We start from the raw sequence: 15,684 nt of genomic DNA on the forward strand, positions 1-15,684 counted from the left end.
CTATATTATACAACTTGAATCATTATAGTGAATTATTGGTCAGATTTAATGTGCTCTACAACTGAACCCCTTTTCTCTTCAATTGCTTTTAGATTTTCAGAAACTGCAGTTTTATTCAGTTACATTAAAGCGTCTCTGAAAGGGATCCCAACTATTCTCTTTTCTCCAGCACAGGAAGCAATGAGTCTCATTTGCTACGCAGTAAAATCTGCTTTTATATTTTAGAAAATAAATCATCAGAAACACCACTGAAAACCCAGAGATGCCTAAATGACGAACCACAAGAGTACCTCACTTTGATGAAACACCAGCAGACTGTTGACCATAATCTTATGAAAATGCAATTTTAATCAATTACTATTTCCCTCAACGGAAAGAGCATACATGCCACAAAAATTATCTATGCTTAATTATTTTATATCAGTGATTTTATTGCATACAAAGACAGCAAATCTAAAATATAAAGAGATTAACAGCAGTTGAAGAGCAATAGAATCAATAAATTAATAGATTATGCCTATAAACATATTTTTTTCATGTGAATATAAACAAACCCTGGACCACAGTTTATTAACCTGTGCGATGAGTCTTGGACGAAATGGGTTTTGGTAACAAACGACCGGCAGTATGTCTGAAATACCGACGTGTCGTCTTTTGAAGACGATCTAAGAGAGAGGAGGGACAGCAGGTCCGCCACCAAAAGGTTAGCTAGTTCTCACAGGATGCTGATTCTGGCCAAAGCATAAGGAAAACATGAGCTATGAAAGTTACAAAGCAGTTAAAGCGAGGAAGCGCGGGGGGGGGGGGTCCGTTAGTCCTCTGACAGCAGCCTGTGGAAGTGATCCTTCCTCTTCTTAAGCTCCTCCCGAAAATCCTCCTGAAAAAACACCACAGGAGATGAATAATGAAATCAGGGAGGAAAGAAAGCAGATGGTGCAGAAGATAACTCATTGTCTTATTCACAACTGACTGAAACATGCAGCCTTCACTGACACAAAAACATATAGAAATGAAGGTAAAAAAAAAACTTTTCAAACTATAGTACGACGTTACAATGAAAAACATTACATTTTAAGAAAAAGCGTGGATTTTGTAATAATCCGAAGCTGATAAAACGACAGACGTACCGCTGCAGACAGCTTCTCCATGTAGGGGACGAGCTTCTGGAGTTCTCGGTCCTCCGACTCTCCGGACCAGCTCTTGATTGGAATGGTGTTCATCAGCTGCAAGAACACCAAAAGGGTTAAATTAATATGCAACGGGGTTTTAAGTCTAGTTACAGTGTAGTTCCAATAGAGATATAACATTTTAAAACCGGCATGCAAAATCACAGTGCTTACATGGTACGGGTATGTGTGAGGTGCGTTGTCCAGGACAACCGTCTGGGCAAGATCCCTCCCGAGGATGCTGAGATCTTTGATGTAGTGGCCAAGAACGCAGGCGCAGTCGTCCTGATACAGGCGATGTCTGCAAGAGAAGACATCAACACGGTTTCATTTGCACCAAGCACCGTCATTGTACCCTATGGTTGAATGCACTTACTGTACGTCGCTTTGGATAAAAGCGTCAGCTAAATGACATGTAATGTAATGTAATGTCATTTGATGAATTACATTTATGATTGTGTACAGAATAAACTTTCTGTGTGGGGGTGACAGAAGTCTCTGGACTTTATGTCTAAATGTCCTCATCGTCGATGGTCTGTTCATCTCTACACCTCGTCTACGTGATTAACAACTTGAATCCAAACCCCTTTGGAGGAGCGTCAGGAGGACGGTGTTCTGCGCCCCGGCAGGAGGCCAAGACTCGCTGGCTGAGGCCGGTAAACCTGCGCCGAGCACAGAGTTTATGAAACACAAGTGGAAGCAGATTTTAGGGAAACATACCGAAAAAGCTTTTTCTGGGGATCCAGAATATCCAGTATCTTCTCTGCATATTCCTTCTTGGCACATGTGTAAACAAACAGCTGGAACAGAAGACAAACAGCAGCTGGAACCAATTCCAAACAAGCCTCCTAAAAGTACTTTGAGTTTTATTTAATTAAAAAAATACGATTAGGGAAAGCAAAGTTTGAAAATATATTGGTTCAAATAAAAATAGATGAGAAAGTAGTGCGATACGTTTTAAAAGTAGAATCTCTTATTTTTCACAGCACATCTTGTAATTGTTTTTTTTTTTTTTTTACATTCACCAATGACAACTATACAAACAAATAGGAGGTGAGTGAGTAAACATAAGTAGACGTACTGGCCTAAAGCCAAATGCATCGCTAAAAAGACTGCATCATTTAATCATCCGTCCGATAAACTCTACCTCATAGACTCTTGCCATTGACTGCAGGAACTCTTTGACATGTGGCCGTAGGATCACGTACACCTGAGGGTGTGGAGAGAAGAGAAAAGTTGGGATATATTCACATCCCGTGTGTCAAAACCATCCAAGTGTCTAAAACGGTCTCTGGTACACCTAATCTGGATTAACAAAATTAACAAAAAGGTATTTTCTTGCAAATGAAAGAAACAGTTGGAATGAACAATGAATTTGTATCGTTAAACCATCTCAAATCACTGATTACTGAATGAAAATAAGAGACAACATGGAGAGGAGTGTTGTTGTTAGTCTCTGTATTTCTACACATTAAGAGCAGTATCATATCTCCTGCTTCCTGCCAACCCTGACTAATTGAGGATTAACACTGAGATAATCTGTCATTCATGGCTCCACATGGGATCGTACGTTCAGCGCACTTGAGACTCAAACATTCAGTGAGCGTTCACCTTGTACTCGTGGTCCTGGAACGCTGTGTGGAACGTGTACTCTGCTTCCTCGATCACATTCAGAGAGCTGAACATCAGGGTCTCCTCCTACAAACACGTGGATCAATGGGACTTAGTTTGTTTCTGCATAATGTGTCCATGAAGAACAGGGAAACAGGCATAACCTCACCACGCACGCTTCGGACAACTGTTCAATCATGTTGGCAACGCTTAAAATGATGGAATTTTTGTAAAATGGCTCCAATTCCAAGCAAATTAAGGCTTCTAGTCTTCACTTTAGCCATATATCGACTGCTTCATTTCAAATACACATTATTCGATAAACAGGCAAACTTAGAAAGATTGTTTCTCATTACAAATACTTTCAGCCCTCATTGTCTCTGGCTTGTTGTGCCCATCTTGATCGTACTCACCAGGTCAATCACCAACGTGGCCTCCGGGGTGCTCCTGGTCTTGGGGGGAATGTCTCGGAGTTGGGGCTGAGTGTGCTGCGACTGCGACGGTATGTTTTTGATGAATACAAAGCTGGAAAAGAATATAAACACTCAAAATCACAAGAATAATCGCAAAAAACACTATTTAAAAGAACCTGCCTCACATAAGAAGACTGCTGCATTTTCATTTAGAGTAGTAGTCTCTTAACTCATTAGGGGTGTAGGGTTGTTAAATTACCATCATAGTTATGTGAATGGGTCTGAAGGAGGCTCTGTACTCACGGATTGAAGATATCGTCATCCTCTTCTCCAACGAGAAGGTCGATGGCAGCAAAACCAAACACGCCTTGTTCGGGGCTCAGCAACACGTTGTTTCCAGCACGCTTCACATCTGAATAGAAAAAACAACAACAACATGTCCAAACGGTAAACAAAACATCTATTGGTACATTTGGTTGGATCAAAGCTCTACCCCCCAACCCCCGTAGATCAGCAGTGGCATTAGCTGTACTCACTCTCTTTAGTGGGTGTGAGGAAACGCACAATGGGCGAGTAGATGTTTCGGGATGTCGTATTGTGAGGAGACACTGGGTCGATCTCCGACAGTACGCGCTCACGACGCATGGTGGGTCTGCTCGGAGTCTTGAATGCCAAATCTAGACCACAAGAAGACAGTCAGACAGATGTTTTCTTTTCAAAAAGGAGCAGTAGGCAATGAAATAATTTACATTCAGGAAAAAAACAAAACACACACCAGTCTCTCTGTCATCAACAGCAATGACTCTCTTCCTTGCCCGGCCACGGGGCAGTGGACGCCTGGTCATTGTGGGAATTTCGTCATCGCCGTCACCGTGGTTACTATTGTCACTATCCACAGCCTCTTTATTCTGCAGAGTAAAGGTTTGAGACGGTTTATTTTTCTTAATCAGTGATGAAAACAAGAACAATTAGAATTGTCAAAAACATATTGGGACAAACATACCAAACACCACCTGAAATGCTTTACAGAGCCTGTTTCGCTACATTTGCAAGACCAAAATGCATCCAAATATTTGTGAAACATAAATAATTAAACAGAACTTTAATGCAGGAATACTGAAATCACACACTGCCTCAGTAAATGTCCGGGTATAAATCGCACTGTCCTACTTTATGCATTAAGCCTGAGCATTTGAAATCGCCCAACGCCAACATGAATACTACACGACTGCCATTATTGATATCTAGTTAAGAAAAGCTTCAAAATAAAAACTTGCTGCACAATATGATGGTGGAGATTTTTTTAAATTGAGCTTTTTCTAAAATTCTGATTCACATTTATTTTGTCATTACAAAAGGAATGTATCTAATAACCAACTTTGAATAGGATGCATGTCTATTCCTCTGCTGCAGCAACTTTGATTGACTCTCAAATTGCTAACGGTGCTAGCAGTGAGCGCAGCACGGTGATGACGGAATGGCGTCACGCGCTTCCGTCTGGGGCGCGCTCACGTGTACACGGGCACGTGTGGCCGTCTCGGCGATGTCAACAAACACAGCGAGTATCGAGACGGGAAAGGGCCTTCATTCGCTCTCATTACTTCATTATGATTACACAATTAGATGGCTAATAGTCGTTTGCTGCCATCGTCACGTCGCCCATGTTCAATGTGGTCATGTTCGCTGTGTAGCTTGATTTGCCCAATACAGTGGAAACATGGTTAACTCTACCAGTTGAGCGCACGAACAGCGATAACGACAAAACGAGTGGGCAGTGAACATACATGAAGCGGGGAGAAAAGCCACGTATTGTCTCTATATCGCGTAAACACAGCAGCTACTGTGTTAGTAGCTAACGTTAGCAACGCCGTCTGGTGTTACAGCAACACCGGCTAGCAAAGCCAACCAACGTCCCTAGCATCGGACCACACGGTGAGGCCTAACATTACTCGCTTAGTTTAACTAACGTTAGTTAAGCTAAATCCACAAATGGAACGCGTGGCGTCGTCTACTGCTTTCGATTACATTTTGGAGAAACCAATGATAGCGAGGGGCTAGTGTGTCACCTTTGTTTGGAGAGGGCGTTCGGTGCCCAGAAAGACTGGTTTTCTCGGCGTCGCTTTGTTGACCTTTCGGCCGTTGCTCCGCGGCGTCTCCGAGCCAGACGTAGCGTTAACCCGCAGGGTTCTCTGAGACCGAAGTCTCATTTTAGTTCTTCAAGGGGCACCTGTAAAACCATTGACACACACAAACCACCCTACTGTGATTAATCTAACTTCTCTAAATCCTGTACTCGGCTCTTCTTCCTTCCTCCAGCGGGCTTCGCTTTTGTTTGGCTCCGCCCATCGATGGCTCGAATAATTCGAATCTGCCGGGGTGCGATAGGTTCACTGGCGCGGGCACCATTATTGGGCGGAGCTTCAGAAAGCCCGAGCGTCGACGCGACACTCGGGTGACGTTGCAGGTTGTGTCAGCTACTGGTCGTCATCAATAGCGCTAGAAAGGGTGTTCAGATCATCGGCAAGTTGGACAGTTGTTGGAGTGTATAAATACTTTAACTCAAATGCTGTCGGACAACTTGAATGTAATGTAATACTACTGTAATGCAACAGTAATGCTACTTCTAGTCCACAACAATGCAAGGGACATCTTTCTCTTGGAAATTAACCACTATGAAACAATTAAACATGAAAATGGACTACCTCATTATACAGAATTAACTGCAACGGAGTTTAGCCTTGTGAAGTAAAATAGTTTGTAAAGGGCTGATGCTGAGCATTAAGTACCTTTTGGCGCCAGCGTCAACACAATACACAGATTTTAAATAAAGGCTGAGCTACCCATTAAAAAGGATTGAACACGTTTCATATAACTCATCTCATCTCATCTCATAGGAAAAACATCCACAACTTTAGTAACATTTAGAAAGGTGATATTTAATTAATTTCAGATTCAAAATAAGCGTTTTCACACAAACACATTGAGTATATAGACCATAATAGCTTTCACCCTGCAAAAAACGAATAAAACAAAAAGTTGCATTTCCCACTGCCACTTCCCTGTGACTGTGGTTACATGAAGACATCCCATTCATCCAAAACATTAGTATTTATAGAAAGACGAATAAGCACACATTAATATAAAATACAAAAGACTGAAAAGCAACTCCTAGTACTAACAGTGGCACTTGAGCAGCACTTGTTGTAGTACTAAGTAGCTGTTGAGCGCAAGGTTCCCTGTTGTTGACGTTCAAATAAACCTGTAACACAGAAAGAGAAACAGGCAGGGAGAAAGGCCCACCCACCCAGTCCAAAATAAACCTCTCAGTCACTTACCACGGTGATAAATATATCTGCCGAGAGTACATTCCAGTCGAGGTAATGATATAAATACATCACTATATTTTCAATTCATACAAGTTCACCTAATTGGAACTAATCTTAAAACAGTAACCAATACTGGTGATGTTGAGTCAATTTCAGACTCAACTCTCAAGCTTTTTCTTGCGTACTAACTAAACTAACTTGAGCTGGGTTAAATGCATCAAAGTGGAGGTAGAGGTAGATTTTCCTGAGAACTTGTAAGAGAGAAGAGCCTTGCATCAGTTCTGAAGTTGACTTGAAGCCGACACGCACTTCAAATCATCGCAATATTAATAAATCTCTGTGTGCCAGGTTGCTACAGCATATTTTCAAAAAGCAAAGAAAGAGCAAGAAAAATATGATCATAATATAATACCGCTAAACAGGCATATTTCAGAACTATTTAATGAATCTTTGTAATACAGGTCAATTCATACAATTGTCACAGAAAAATGCATCTTGTTAATTCTCATTTTCCTTGTCCACAGTTCCCGTGATGGAGCTAAAGTGAGTGGTGAAGTTCCGTCAAAAGCCCCTTAACCCCACATGCACCGTAACCCGTAAATGGGAAAAAGAATTTCCATGTCAGCAACATGTGAGCCGGAGTCACATTTCCGAGAAAGACACTAGTAAGGTTTCAAGTGGTTCTTTAGCTACAGCTCTGGTGGGAGTGAAAGCGGCAATAGTTCAAGGTAAACATTTGAATGTTATAGCATAGAGCAAAAAAGCCAACCACAAGAGACTCTGAGGGAGTCGGCCCCTGAAAATGAATATATATATTCTTATTTTCTAGTCAGGAAATTGAACTCCAAGACAGACAAATGCATTAAGAACATGATGAAGAATACAAACTGTCCAAACTGTACAACAGCACACGAGTGCACCAAACACACATACTTTATAAATCAACCCAAGAATCAAAACTCCATTACCACACCACATTTATATGACTTTGAACGACATACCCAACTTAGTCTTGAGGGAGCAACGTCCATCTCATGATGAAAACAAAGTGGCTGCATACACATGAAAAGCAGCTTGTAGCATTTAGAAGAAAAAAATACCTGTCTGACCTAAAACCTCAAACTCTTTTCAAAACACAAAACATCTTCTGGCTTAATACAGAGTTAAGACTGGTGCAGTTTTCAGAGCTAGCATTACTCCAATGTTTCTTTAAATATGGAGGAACCTGCCTGACCACCGCTGCAGAGAAACAAGCGAGGCAAACCGAAGTGCTTATTGTTTTCAATAAGCAAATGAATCCTGGAAGTGAATGAATGTCCGACCTCGCTGAGGCGAGGATTTGAATGTCCCATTATGATCCCAATGGGATCAATCAACAGACCGTGGAAACACTGGGGGAGACTTTTCTGTAAATGTATGTTTCTGTGAGTTTGTAGTCTCTGCACAGACCTGATTTGATATCAGTTTAGGGAAATCCGACCGTATTGTGTGTCGATAACGAAAACCTTCCACTGAGGAGAGTTCTCAGTGAAGACATTGAGGCTTGAAGTGAACCCCCAATGATTCCTGGGGCCCTTTGCATAAACAAAAGGGGATTTCTGATTGTCTGTGGTCATTACAACCTCGTTCATAGTCAAAGTCTTTGTGAACCTGCATCAGCAGCATTTTTGATGACGTTTTCCTGCTTGAACTCAAGCTTCACGATTCTGTCGTGGCTGAAGCAAAGCAATCTTCTTTGAGGTAGAAGCGAGGATTGATTGTGGTATTCCCTTCAACCACAATAAGTGTTTGGAGGTATTAAGTGTTGTCCTAACGTCTCCTGAGTGTCGCTACCACGCAATTAAAAACGTTCCCTGAAGAGAGCGCAGGAGAGATGCAGTACCTCCACTGTTCAAATGCAAATACCTCACAAAGCCGGTCGATTGATATATACAATCAACATGGATCCATTGAGGGGGGCAGGTGCTTCAATGTTGCCTGAGGGGCCAAAAGGTCACAGGGTCAATTTGGAAGAAAAAAAAAAGCAATGTTGGTCCTTTAGTTCAGTATTGATTGAATTTTTCTTGTCTCCAGCAGGCCTGCCTCCCCGGCCCCGGCCAAACTAATGTTTTCAGCCACAGCACGTCTCTATTTGATTGTCAGCCATTACTAGCAACTGTGACATCTGCTACTCATGAAGTCAGAGAGAAAGAGACAGGGAGACAGGGAGGGCATGACGGCTTTCTGTATGTCACCAATCTGAAGGAAATCATCTTTTTACTTTGGGATTTGTTAAATACAAAGCTGCCTTCACGGAGGCATCTACGAGAAAGCTGATCATAAAATGTATATTCAATTTTAACTTGTCCTAGCTGTGGTCTATTCAAAGATTAGCCAGACCACATCAAATGTGTGTTTCATTCATTCATCGTCTCCTGGACTGAAGCAACCTCTGCAAAACAACAATATGTTGCCACCTTCATCTGCTCTATATATCCGTAAAATTATTTTTATAATGTTTCTGACATGAAAGCTATTTCATTGGTTGAAAGGTGGCAGGAGCAAATAAACTGCGGTTTGTCATTAGCATCAGACACCCAGTAAGAAAATGCAGAAGTGATGGCGTCTAGTTCTGCTTTGCTGCTCGGTTTAAGCCGTGTCCAGACTTTTTGTCTCGCTTTTTTTGATGGCTCTTTCTGTATTTTTTATGTTTTGTATTTATTATTTTAAAGCAGAAAAAATAAGCAAGCTGACCTAATCTACAAGTGCCGGATGAGGCTCGGGGGGTAATGAGAAGATCTAACAGACAACAACACAGAAAGCAGCAGCTATGAAGACATAGAGGTGAAGCAGTTCACCCACCTCCTGCAAGTGGTGATGTCAACATTTCTGCAAGTCAAAACCGCTGTAGTTGTTTGTCCTGCCTGTAGGGGGCGCAGGTGGACGTGCTTTGAACTTATGCCTCAGCAGTGAGACCCTTTGAGGAAAATCAGCTGTCTACCAAATGTGAATTTCAAACTTGTTTCGTTAGCTGCCTCTCATATAAAATACATTCTAATTAGTTTTACACGTTTGGTTCTTATTTTGCCGAAATTCCTCTTCCTTCAATATGGAAACACTTTGGTTTTAGACAAAACTCAACAAAAATGATCCTTCAGCTTGTGACAAACTTTTTAAAAAATCCAGCTAAACCTCCACTTTTCTTTTCTAGGATGCAATGAACCAAGTAATGCTGGACCGTTCCCTCCCCACTAACTTAAGTTTGATAAATAGAGCATTTTGTGATTTCATGTGTCTTTGAAGGTTGGCTGTCCATTTAGAACGAGTACTTTTCAAAGCTGACCAGTGTTTGGGGAGCAGCTGGTGGTGATTTCCCACAGAGAAGCAAATACAGAATCAAAGCCACGACAGCCATCTGGGGATATTTGACTGGAACAGTAAAAAGTGATTAGACGGAGGTACTGCTGGCTCTCTGGTCATCTCCCGCTGTGTTAAGGCCTCAGAACAGAGCCCATTTACAAAGCCTGATTTACTTCCTAACGTCAGTAGGAATGAGGCTGCTTTGCATTGGGGTGCGAGTGGGAGTGAGGACAAAGTAACAATATTTAACAGTCCAAAGGGGTTCCACAGGTTAAAGTTCAGAAAGCTGAATGATTGATCGCCCACAAAATGCAGAAACACAGCTACATGCTAATGATGTGGTGCAATGGGGCTGACTTAACTTATTAAACATCTGACTGCAGCGAGTGTCCGGACAAATGCTAAGACACAGGCGAGTGCTCAGCCACAGCACATCATTGCCTCGGAGATCACATTGTCAAAAACCCAGATTAAGCAACATCTAAAAACAGTCGGAGGATCACAAGACATTCTCTTTATGTTCCTGACAGTCTCAAGGTGACCCGGTCCTTGTCACAGCTGAAGATAAGAAGCACTTGGAACCGAAGAAGCACTAAATCATGCAAAACAAACAACTGAAACAAAACAACTAAAGGATTTGTAATCTACAATACAAAAGTCCTGACACCTGATAATGCAGGTCCATCCGCTGATTTGACCCGAAGGCAAAATTAGAAATAAAAAGGGGAAAATTGATCTTTCTACAGAGCAAGATGTTGAAAAGCTTCGCTCTGTCAAGACCTCATGTAACGCAATGAGCAGACGGACACCTGAGAACGGCCGTGAATGTGTATTATTCACATACAATCTGACCCACAAACAGCAGCAGTGGATGTGGATGCCGCTGAGGCTCCGAAAAGCCACCAGCGGGTTGAGGTGCTGCGAGGAGAGAAAAAGACGGATCTCCCAAAAGGTTTTAGTTCATTTTGCCAGCTTACTAAAAAGGCAATTTTTAACGTAAGTCTGACAGACAACTGGCAAGATTGGCACAGATATGCAGTGAACTGGCCTAATGTGAACAAGCAGGTGAGGATTAGACTTTGCTTGCTGTCCACGAAAAAGAAAAGAAGCACAATGGCCGCTTGAACTTGCAACTACATAGAATTCTAGCAAATACTATTGCAGAGACTCTGGTGGTAATAAATATGCTCAAATGTGTGAAAAAGTGAACTAATATTCTTGCAGATTGAGGTCCAGTTGTTTTATAGTTCACTGGATAACCTGTGATATGATGTCTACTGGAGTCTTCTAAAAATAGATCCAAAATGGCTGCCATGTAAATAAGGTTTTACACAGAATGAGGTCACAATGGTAGATTGTTATATGCCCTGACGAAACAACACATACCGTAGAAGCTTTTCTGATTAAAAATAGAGGAAATTCATTTTTTTTATTTTTTTTATAGAATTCTAAATATATATTTTTTTCCTCCGGTGAGAGGACTATTGAAGATCTAAATGCTAAAACACAGTAAAGTAAAATATCAACAAAACAATGAAAAGGTAAAATAAAAAATAAAATCTCCCCCCTAGAGGATAAAACATTGCTGTCAATCAGTAGCTGTGTTTGTGAGTGTAAACAGTGTATTGCCTTTACTAGTTATTAACTACTCTTTTGCTCTGTACACTTGTAGAAATAAATAATTCACAGGTTGTGCATTCATAGTTGTTTAGCATATACTGTCTCTCTGTTGAGATATTATTTAATTTAATTTTTTTTTCCGAAATAATTTTGGCTATGAAGAACAAAAGAGGAGTTTGTTAAGTGAGAGAAAACCTGAGATAGTGTGACTGATTTTCCGTTTGTGTCTTTCTGTACAGTGTATGGTTCTTCTCTTTTTGGCATAGGTTATGAGGTTGATTTTTGGCTTTACTTAGCGTGGAAATAAAACAAAAACACTAAAAGGGGAAAGGCCGTGGGTTTGTTAAGACAACTGGTTGCTGGAGGTTGAGGTAGGTGTGTGCTGCTGCTGCTGCTGCTGCTGCTGCTGCGGAGCCACACGACTGCCGACAGTCTTGTTGGAGGCGGCTGATCCAGACAAAGCCGACCCCGCTGCCGCCTGAGCAAAAAGAACGCCTGGAAAAGGAAAAACAAAATCCCATATATGAAGGTTAGAAACTGTGGCACACCTCTCTATTTTAAAACAAAGCTTAATGTGAAAGTAGAGATATGGAGCCAGCCTCAACTTGTTACATTATCACTAATCCTAAAGTAATAAACGTTTTTTACAAGGCTAAAAACGAAACGTTTTCCAGTCATTTTGCCACGCTGAGGTAGCTGCTGTATCTCTGGACTTAACTCACAAACACGAAAGTGAATTCTTATCTTACAGTAACACAATTTCAAATAATGACAAAAAAATAATGCTGGAAAACATTCAGATTTTCTGCGAAAAACGAAAGCGATCAGATCGGACTTCCTGTGTCACATGACGACCACACTCACCAGTGTACACGACTCCGTTGAGCTCCATCGACATGCTGATGCTGCTCGTGCCGTTGGTGGTGAGGTTCAGGGCCGAGTCCTGCCGGCTGTCTGTAGGAAAGACAAACCCCAAAGTAAAGCTACGTTGACGAAACTAGTGGTTTTATGCAATATAAAGACTCAGTGACTACTTTGTACAATCAGAACAGCATTAACTTCAGCAACATATCTCTAAAAAACAAAGCAGAAGACTCTCTAAAAACTATGTTGGGTGGGGATTTGCAAAAACGTTGCAAAATTTCTCTGAAGTCACCTGTATTATCAGTACTGAGAAACAGTTTGCATGTTGAATCAGATATACAGCAACCCAGACCGACGGTTCTATAAGATCAAAGTGTTTCCCTGCAGAAGGGGATTCCCACATACATGCACATGTATGTATGGTGCTTCTATAAGCTAAACAGGTCAACATGTAGGTCTGCAGTTCCTCAGTGTTGGGTACTGTGGTTTGTGGTGAGATGGCAAGACGTCTAGAGATACTAACTGCCAGGAAGAGGGAGAATCCAGCTTGTGTAAATTCTGGGGTAAACAATCAATTGTATTATTCACAACAGCATCACACATCCCTGATATGATGTGGGAAAATTACATATATTAATGCATTTTGTTCCATTGTTGCAGATTGATTTTTGTAATTCTAAATATAGAGACTGGATTTTAAAATCACATGTTACCTTTAGGCTAATTAATTACCAAGGGTTTCAAATGAATATTTTGGGAATCATTTGCAAATATTCAAGTCTGTTGAAGAAAATAGTGAATAGATGGCTTTCCTTCTTTAACAGGGAAATAAATAAAATATACTGTATTTTCAGACCAAAGAGGAGATCTACTTTCATCAACCTAATAGTTATAGATTATGAATTTTGAAATTATATATATAATTATTATATAATTTTAAAATCCACCTTTATCCTTTAGAGACAAGGCAGAAAAGCTGTCTAAGCGGTTTGGTTTTGGCTGAATAACTCCGGTACCTTGGTTATTGATGCGGATATTCATGGGTATCTGAGCAGTCATGGCCAACAGGTTGTGTTGCAGCGCTCTCTGCAGCAGTCGGTGGTGTTCCTCTGCCGGCAGCGCCATCTTCTTCTCCGGCGGCTCGCCGGCCTCCCGTTTGTCCCTCAGCTGTTCCAGAGCCGCCATTTGAGCCGCCATCGCTGCCTGCACAGACGCCGCCTGCACAGACGCCATCGAGTGACCCGCCAGGCCGGCTGGCATGCGGGACGCGCCGCCCCCCGGCAGTGTGTGGCCTCCGTCCTCTTTTGAGAGCGGGAAACACGGGTGAAATTAACGCAAAGACAACTGTGTTATCCAGGCGAGACAAAAATGAGTGTCGCACAGACAAAATGGTACAGGTTTCAATGATTTACTTCCATATATTATTGTTAAATATTCTGACTGATCCCATGTGACGTAAGTGCAGCATAATATGTAAACCTCACCTTTCTTGATCTTGTGGAGGGGTGTCAGCGAGGACCCGTTGGTGCCCACCTTAAGGCCCGAGCTGGATGAGAGGAGCTTCGGCGAGGACAGCATGGTGGGCGTCCCGTTAGGCGAGTAGGTGAAGAGGGAGCTGCCGAAGCTCTGTCGCCGGCCCTCCCGCCGATTACTGTCGATGGCTGCCTGCAGCTCGTTGGGGTTGCTCAGACTCCTCTTGTCACATTCGTATGGGTAGAGGTACTTCATGTATCTGAAATGGACACAATTCATTTACTCATTCATTCCCTACTCATTGCTACTCCCTCATAAATGAAGGGTTCTTGTCGTAGGGCGGTTGTACCGATTTATACATGGTTGAATGTACGTATCGCATTATTATAAACTAATAAAAGAAATGCTTTTTTTTGTAGTTATGTCATTACAACCATCTCACATTGGTTTTTAAGACGATTTTGAGGAATTTACAAAAACATAAGGAGATAAACGAATTAACTAAATAATGGCACAAGAATCTTGAAACTGCAAAGTCTCTTTCTAATGAGCAGGGCTCCATGTGAAGCTAATTAAGTGTAAAAAAGTACTGAATGTAAACCAAACAACGGTACACAAATGTAACTAACTCTGCAGCTACAATTTAGACCAGAGAAAAACAGCTGTGTGTGTGTGTGTGTGTGTGTGTGTGTGTGTGTGTGTGTGTGTGTGTGTGTGTGTGTGTGTGTGTGTGTGTGTGTGTGTGTGTGTGTGTGTGTGTGTGTGTGTGTGTGTGTATATACACTGACTGTGTGCGGAGGGTGAAGGCGGCACTGGTGATTGAGGTAGGCAGGTTGAGTCCCTTGGTGATCTCCCTCCACAGCTTCTTGTTGATGACCTCGACCAGGCCGCCCTTCTCGGTCACCAGCCTGTAGAGCATGTACAGATCCAGGACCTGCTTGGCCATGATGGGAATACGATTCACTGGCGTTCCTGTAAGAACACACACATACAGGGGAAATGTAGGAAAGAACTGTAAAAGAAGGATTTTCAGATTATCTTCTCTTTTTTTATTCATTCCCCTTTTATTTTCAGCATTGTTCACTGAAGAAGAACGTGTCAATTCATTGGAATTTCTATCGATTGTTTATTAGTAGACAAGAGTTTAAATGTGTTTCACAACCCAGTGATTGTCTGATTGACGTAACTCAACCTGACAAAGTTGTGTTCTTATCTTCAGACTAGAAATGACAAGTAAATGACGTGAAGTATGAGACAGAAACATTAGAAAAAAAACGAAATCAACATTTCCAATACTATTAATCTTTGACGAATGTCCTCGTCTCTATAGATATATTATTTTAAACAGACTGAAGCCAAACATTCAGGCCCATGTTTGACATGAAATAACATCATTCCTGGATTTGCTTCTGAAGGAGTGATGCCTCAGTTATTGATACGACCTGCAGATGTCGCTCTCAGATTCATAGAGCAGACTTTGCGGCTGCGTCCATCCCCTGTGGATGTGACATTTAATACTGTTTTTTTCCCCCCAGTTATGAGCACGTCCAATATCTCACGGCAACTATTACCTGCTGTTCTCATTATGTCACCCATAAATTCAACCTTAAGTCAAATGTAAAAGTGTGTTTGGTATTTATGAGCAAAGGAAGAAGGGAAAGAGCTGTAAAAATGTTGCCCCCAGCACAAACGAATGAAAAAATTAATGTACCAGTTTCCTGAATGTGACAGTACTGTGAGTGTCAGCCGGGTGCAGATCCGAGATGGTGGTTGAGACAGACTATGTGTGTGTGTGTGTGTGTGTGTGTGTGTGTGTGTGTGTGTGTGTGTGTGTGTGTGTGTATGGATGAAAAGGTTAATCAATCTATTCCG

The 15,684-nt window shown here is 41.7% G+C and overlaps 2 protein-coding genes across 4 annotated transcripts in view; both read right to left on the minus strand.

The window, feature by feature from the left end:
• Positions 1-330: 330 nt before the first annotated feature.
• ctdspl3 (CTD (carboxy-terminal domain, RNA polymerase II, polypeptide A) small phosphatase like 3) lies at positions 331-5,688 on the minus strand. The gene is made up of 11 exons (XM_040185397.2): positions 5,257-5,688; positions 3,966-4,098; positions 3,727-3,867; positions 3,494-3,602; positions 3,191-3,302; positions 2,778-2,864; positions 2,314-2,376; positions 1,887-1,966; positions 1,341-1,467; positions 1,128-1,223; positions 331-877 (listed from the first exon to the last, which is right to left on the minus strand). Exons 1-11 carry the CDS (start codon positions 5,395-5,397, stop codon positions 812-814), a joined length of 1,155 nt encoding a protein of 384 aa, XP_040041331.1. The 5' UTR covers positions 5,398-5,688; the 3' UTR covers positions 331-811.
• A 1,253-nt stretch (positions 5,689-6,941) lies between these two features.
• The window catches only part of arid3a (AT-rich interactive domain 3A), a 33,823-nt gene continuing 25,080 nt past the window's right edge, over positions 6,942-15,684 (minus strand). For all 3 annotated transcript variants that reach the window (XM_040185392.2, XM_040185393.2, XM_040185394.2), the window contains exons 5-9: positions 14,601-14,784; positions 13,824-14,071; positions 13,356-13,640; positions 12,340-12,429; positions 6,942-11,970 (exon numbers count right to left, since the gene is read on the minus strand). In XM_040185392.2, the coding sequence (XP_040041326.2) occupies positions 11,819-11,970; positions 12,340-12,429; positions 13,356-13,640; positions 13,824-14,071; positions 14,601-14,784 (959 nt within the window). In that variant the 3' untranslated portion in view covers positions 6,942-11,818. The remainder of the gene's footprint in view (positions 11,971-12,339; positions 12,430-13,355; positions 13,641-13,823; positions 14,072-14,600; positions 14,785-15,684) is intronic.

This window comes from Gasterosteus aculeatus, chromosome 8, assembly GCF_964276395.1.
Source record: "Gasterosteus aculeatus chromosome 8, fGasAcu3.hap1.1, whole genome shotgun sequence".
NCBI lineage: Eukaryota > Metazoa > Chordata > Actinopteri > Perciformes > Gasterosteidae > Gasterosteus > Gasterosteus aculeatus.

What these genes read in the sequence shown, in the direction of transcription:
- ctdspl3 (XM_040185397.2), bottom strand. Translation starts at nt 5,397, where the DNA reads ATGAGACTTCGGTCTCAGAGAACCCTGCGGGTTAACGCTACGTCTGGC. An exon ending in TGTTGATGACAGAGAGACTG is followed by an intron (nt 3,868 to 3,965) that starts GTGTGTGTTTTG and finishes CTTGTGGTCTAG; the next exon opens with ATTTGGCATTCAAGACTCCG. An exon ending in CAATGGCAAGAGTCTATGAG is followed by an intron (nt 1,967 to 2,313) that starts GTAGAGTTTATC and finishes CTTCTGTTCCAG; the next exon opens with CTGTTTGTTTACACATGTGC.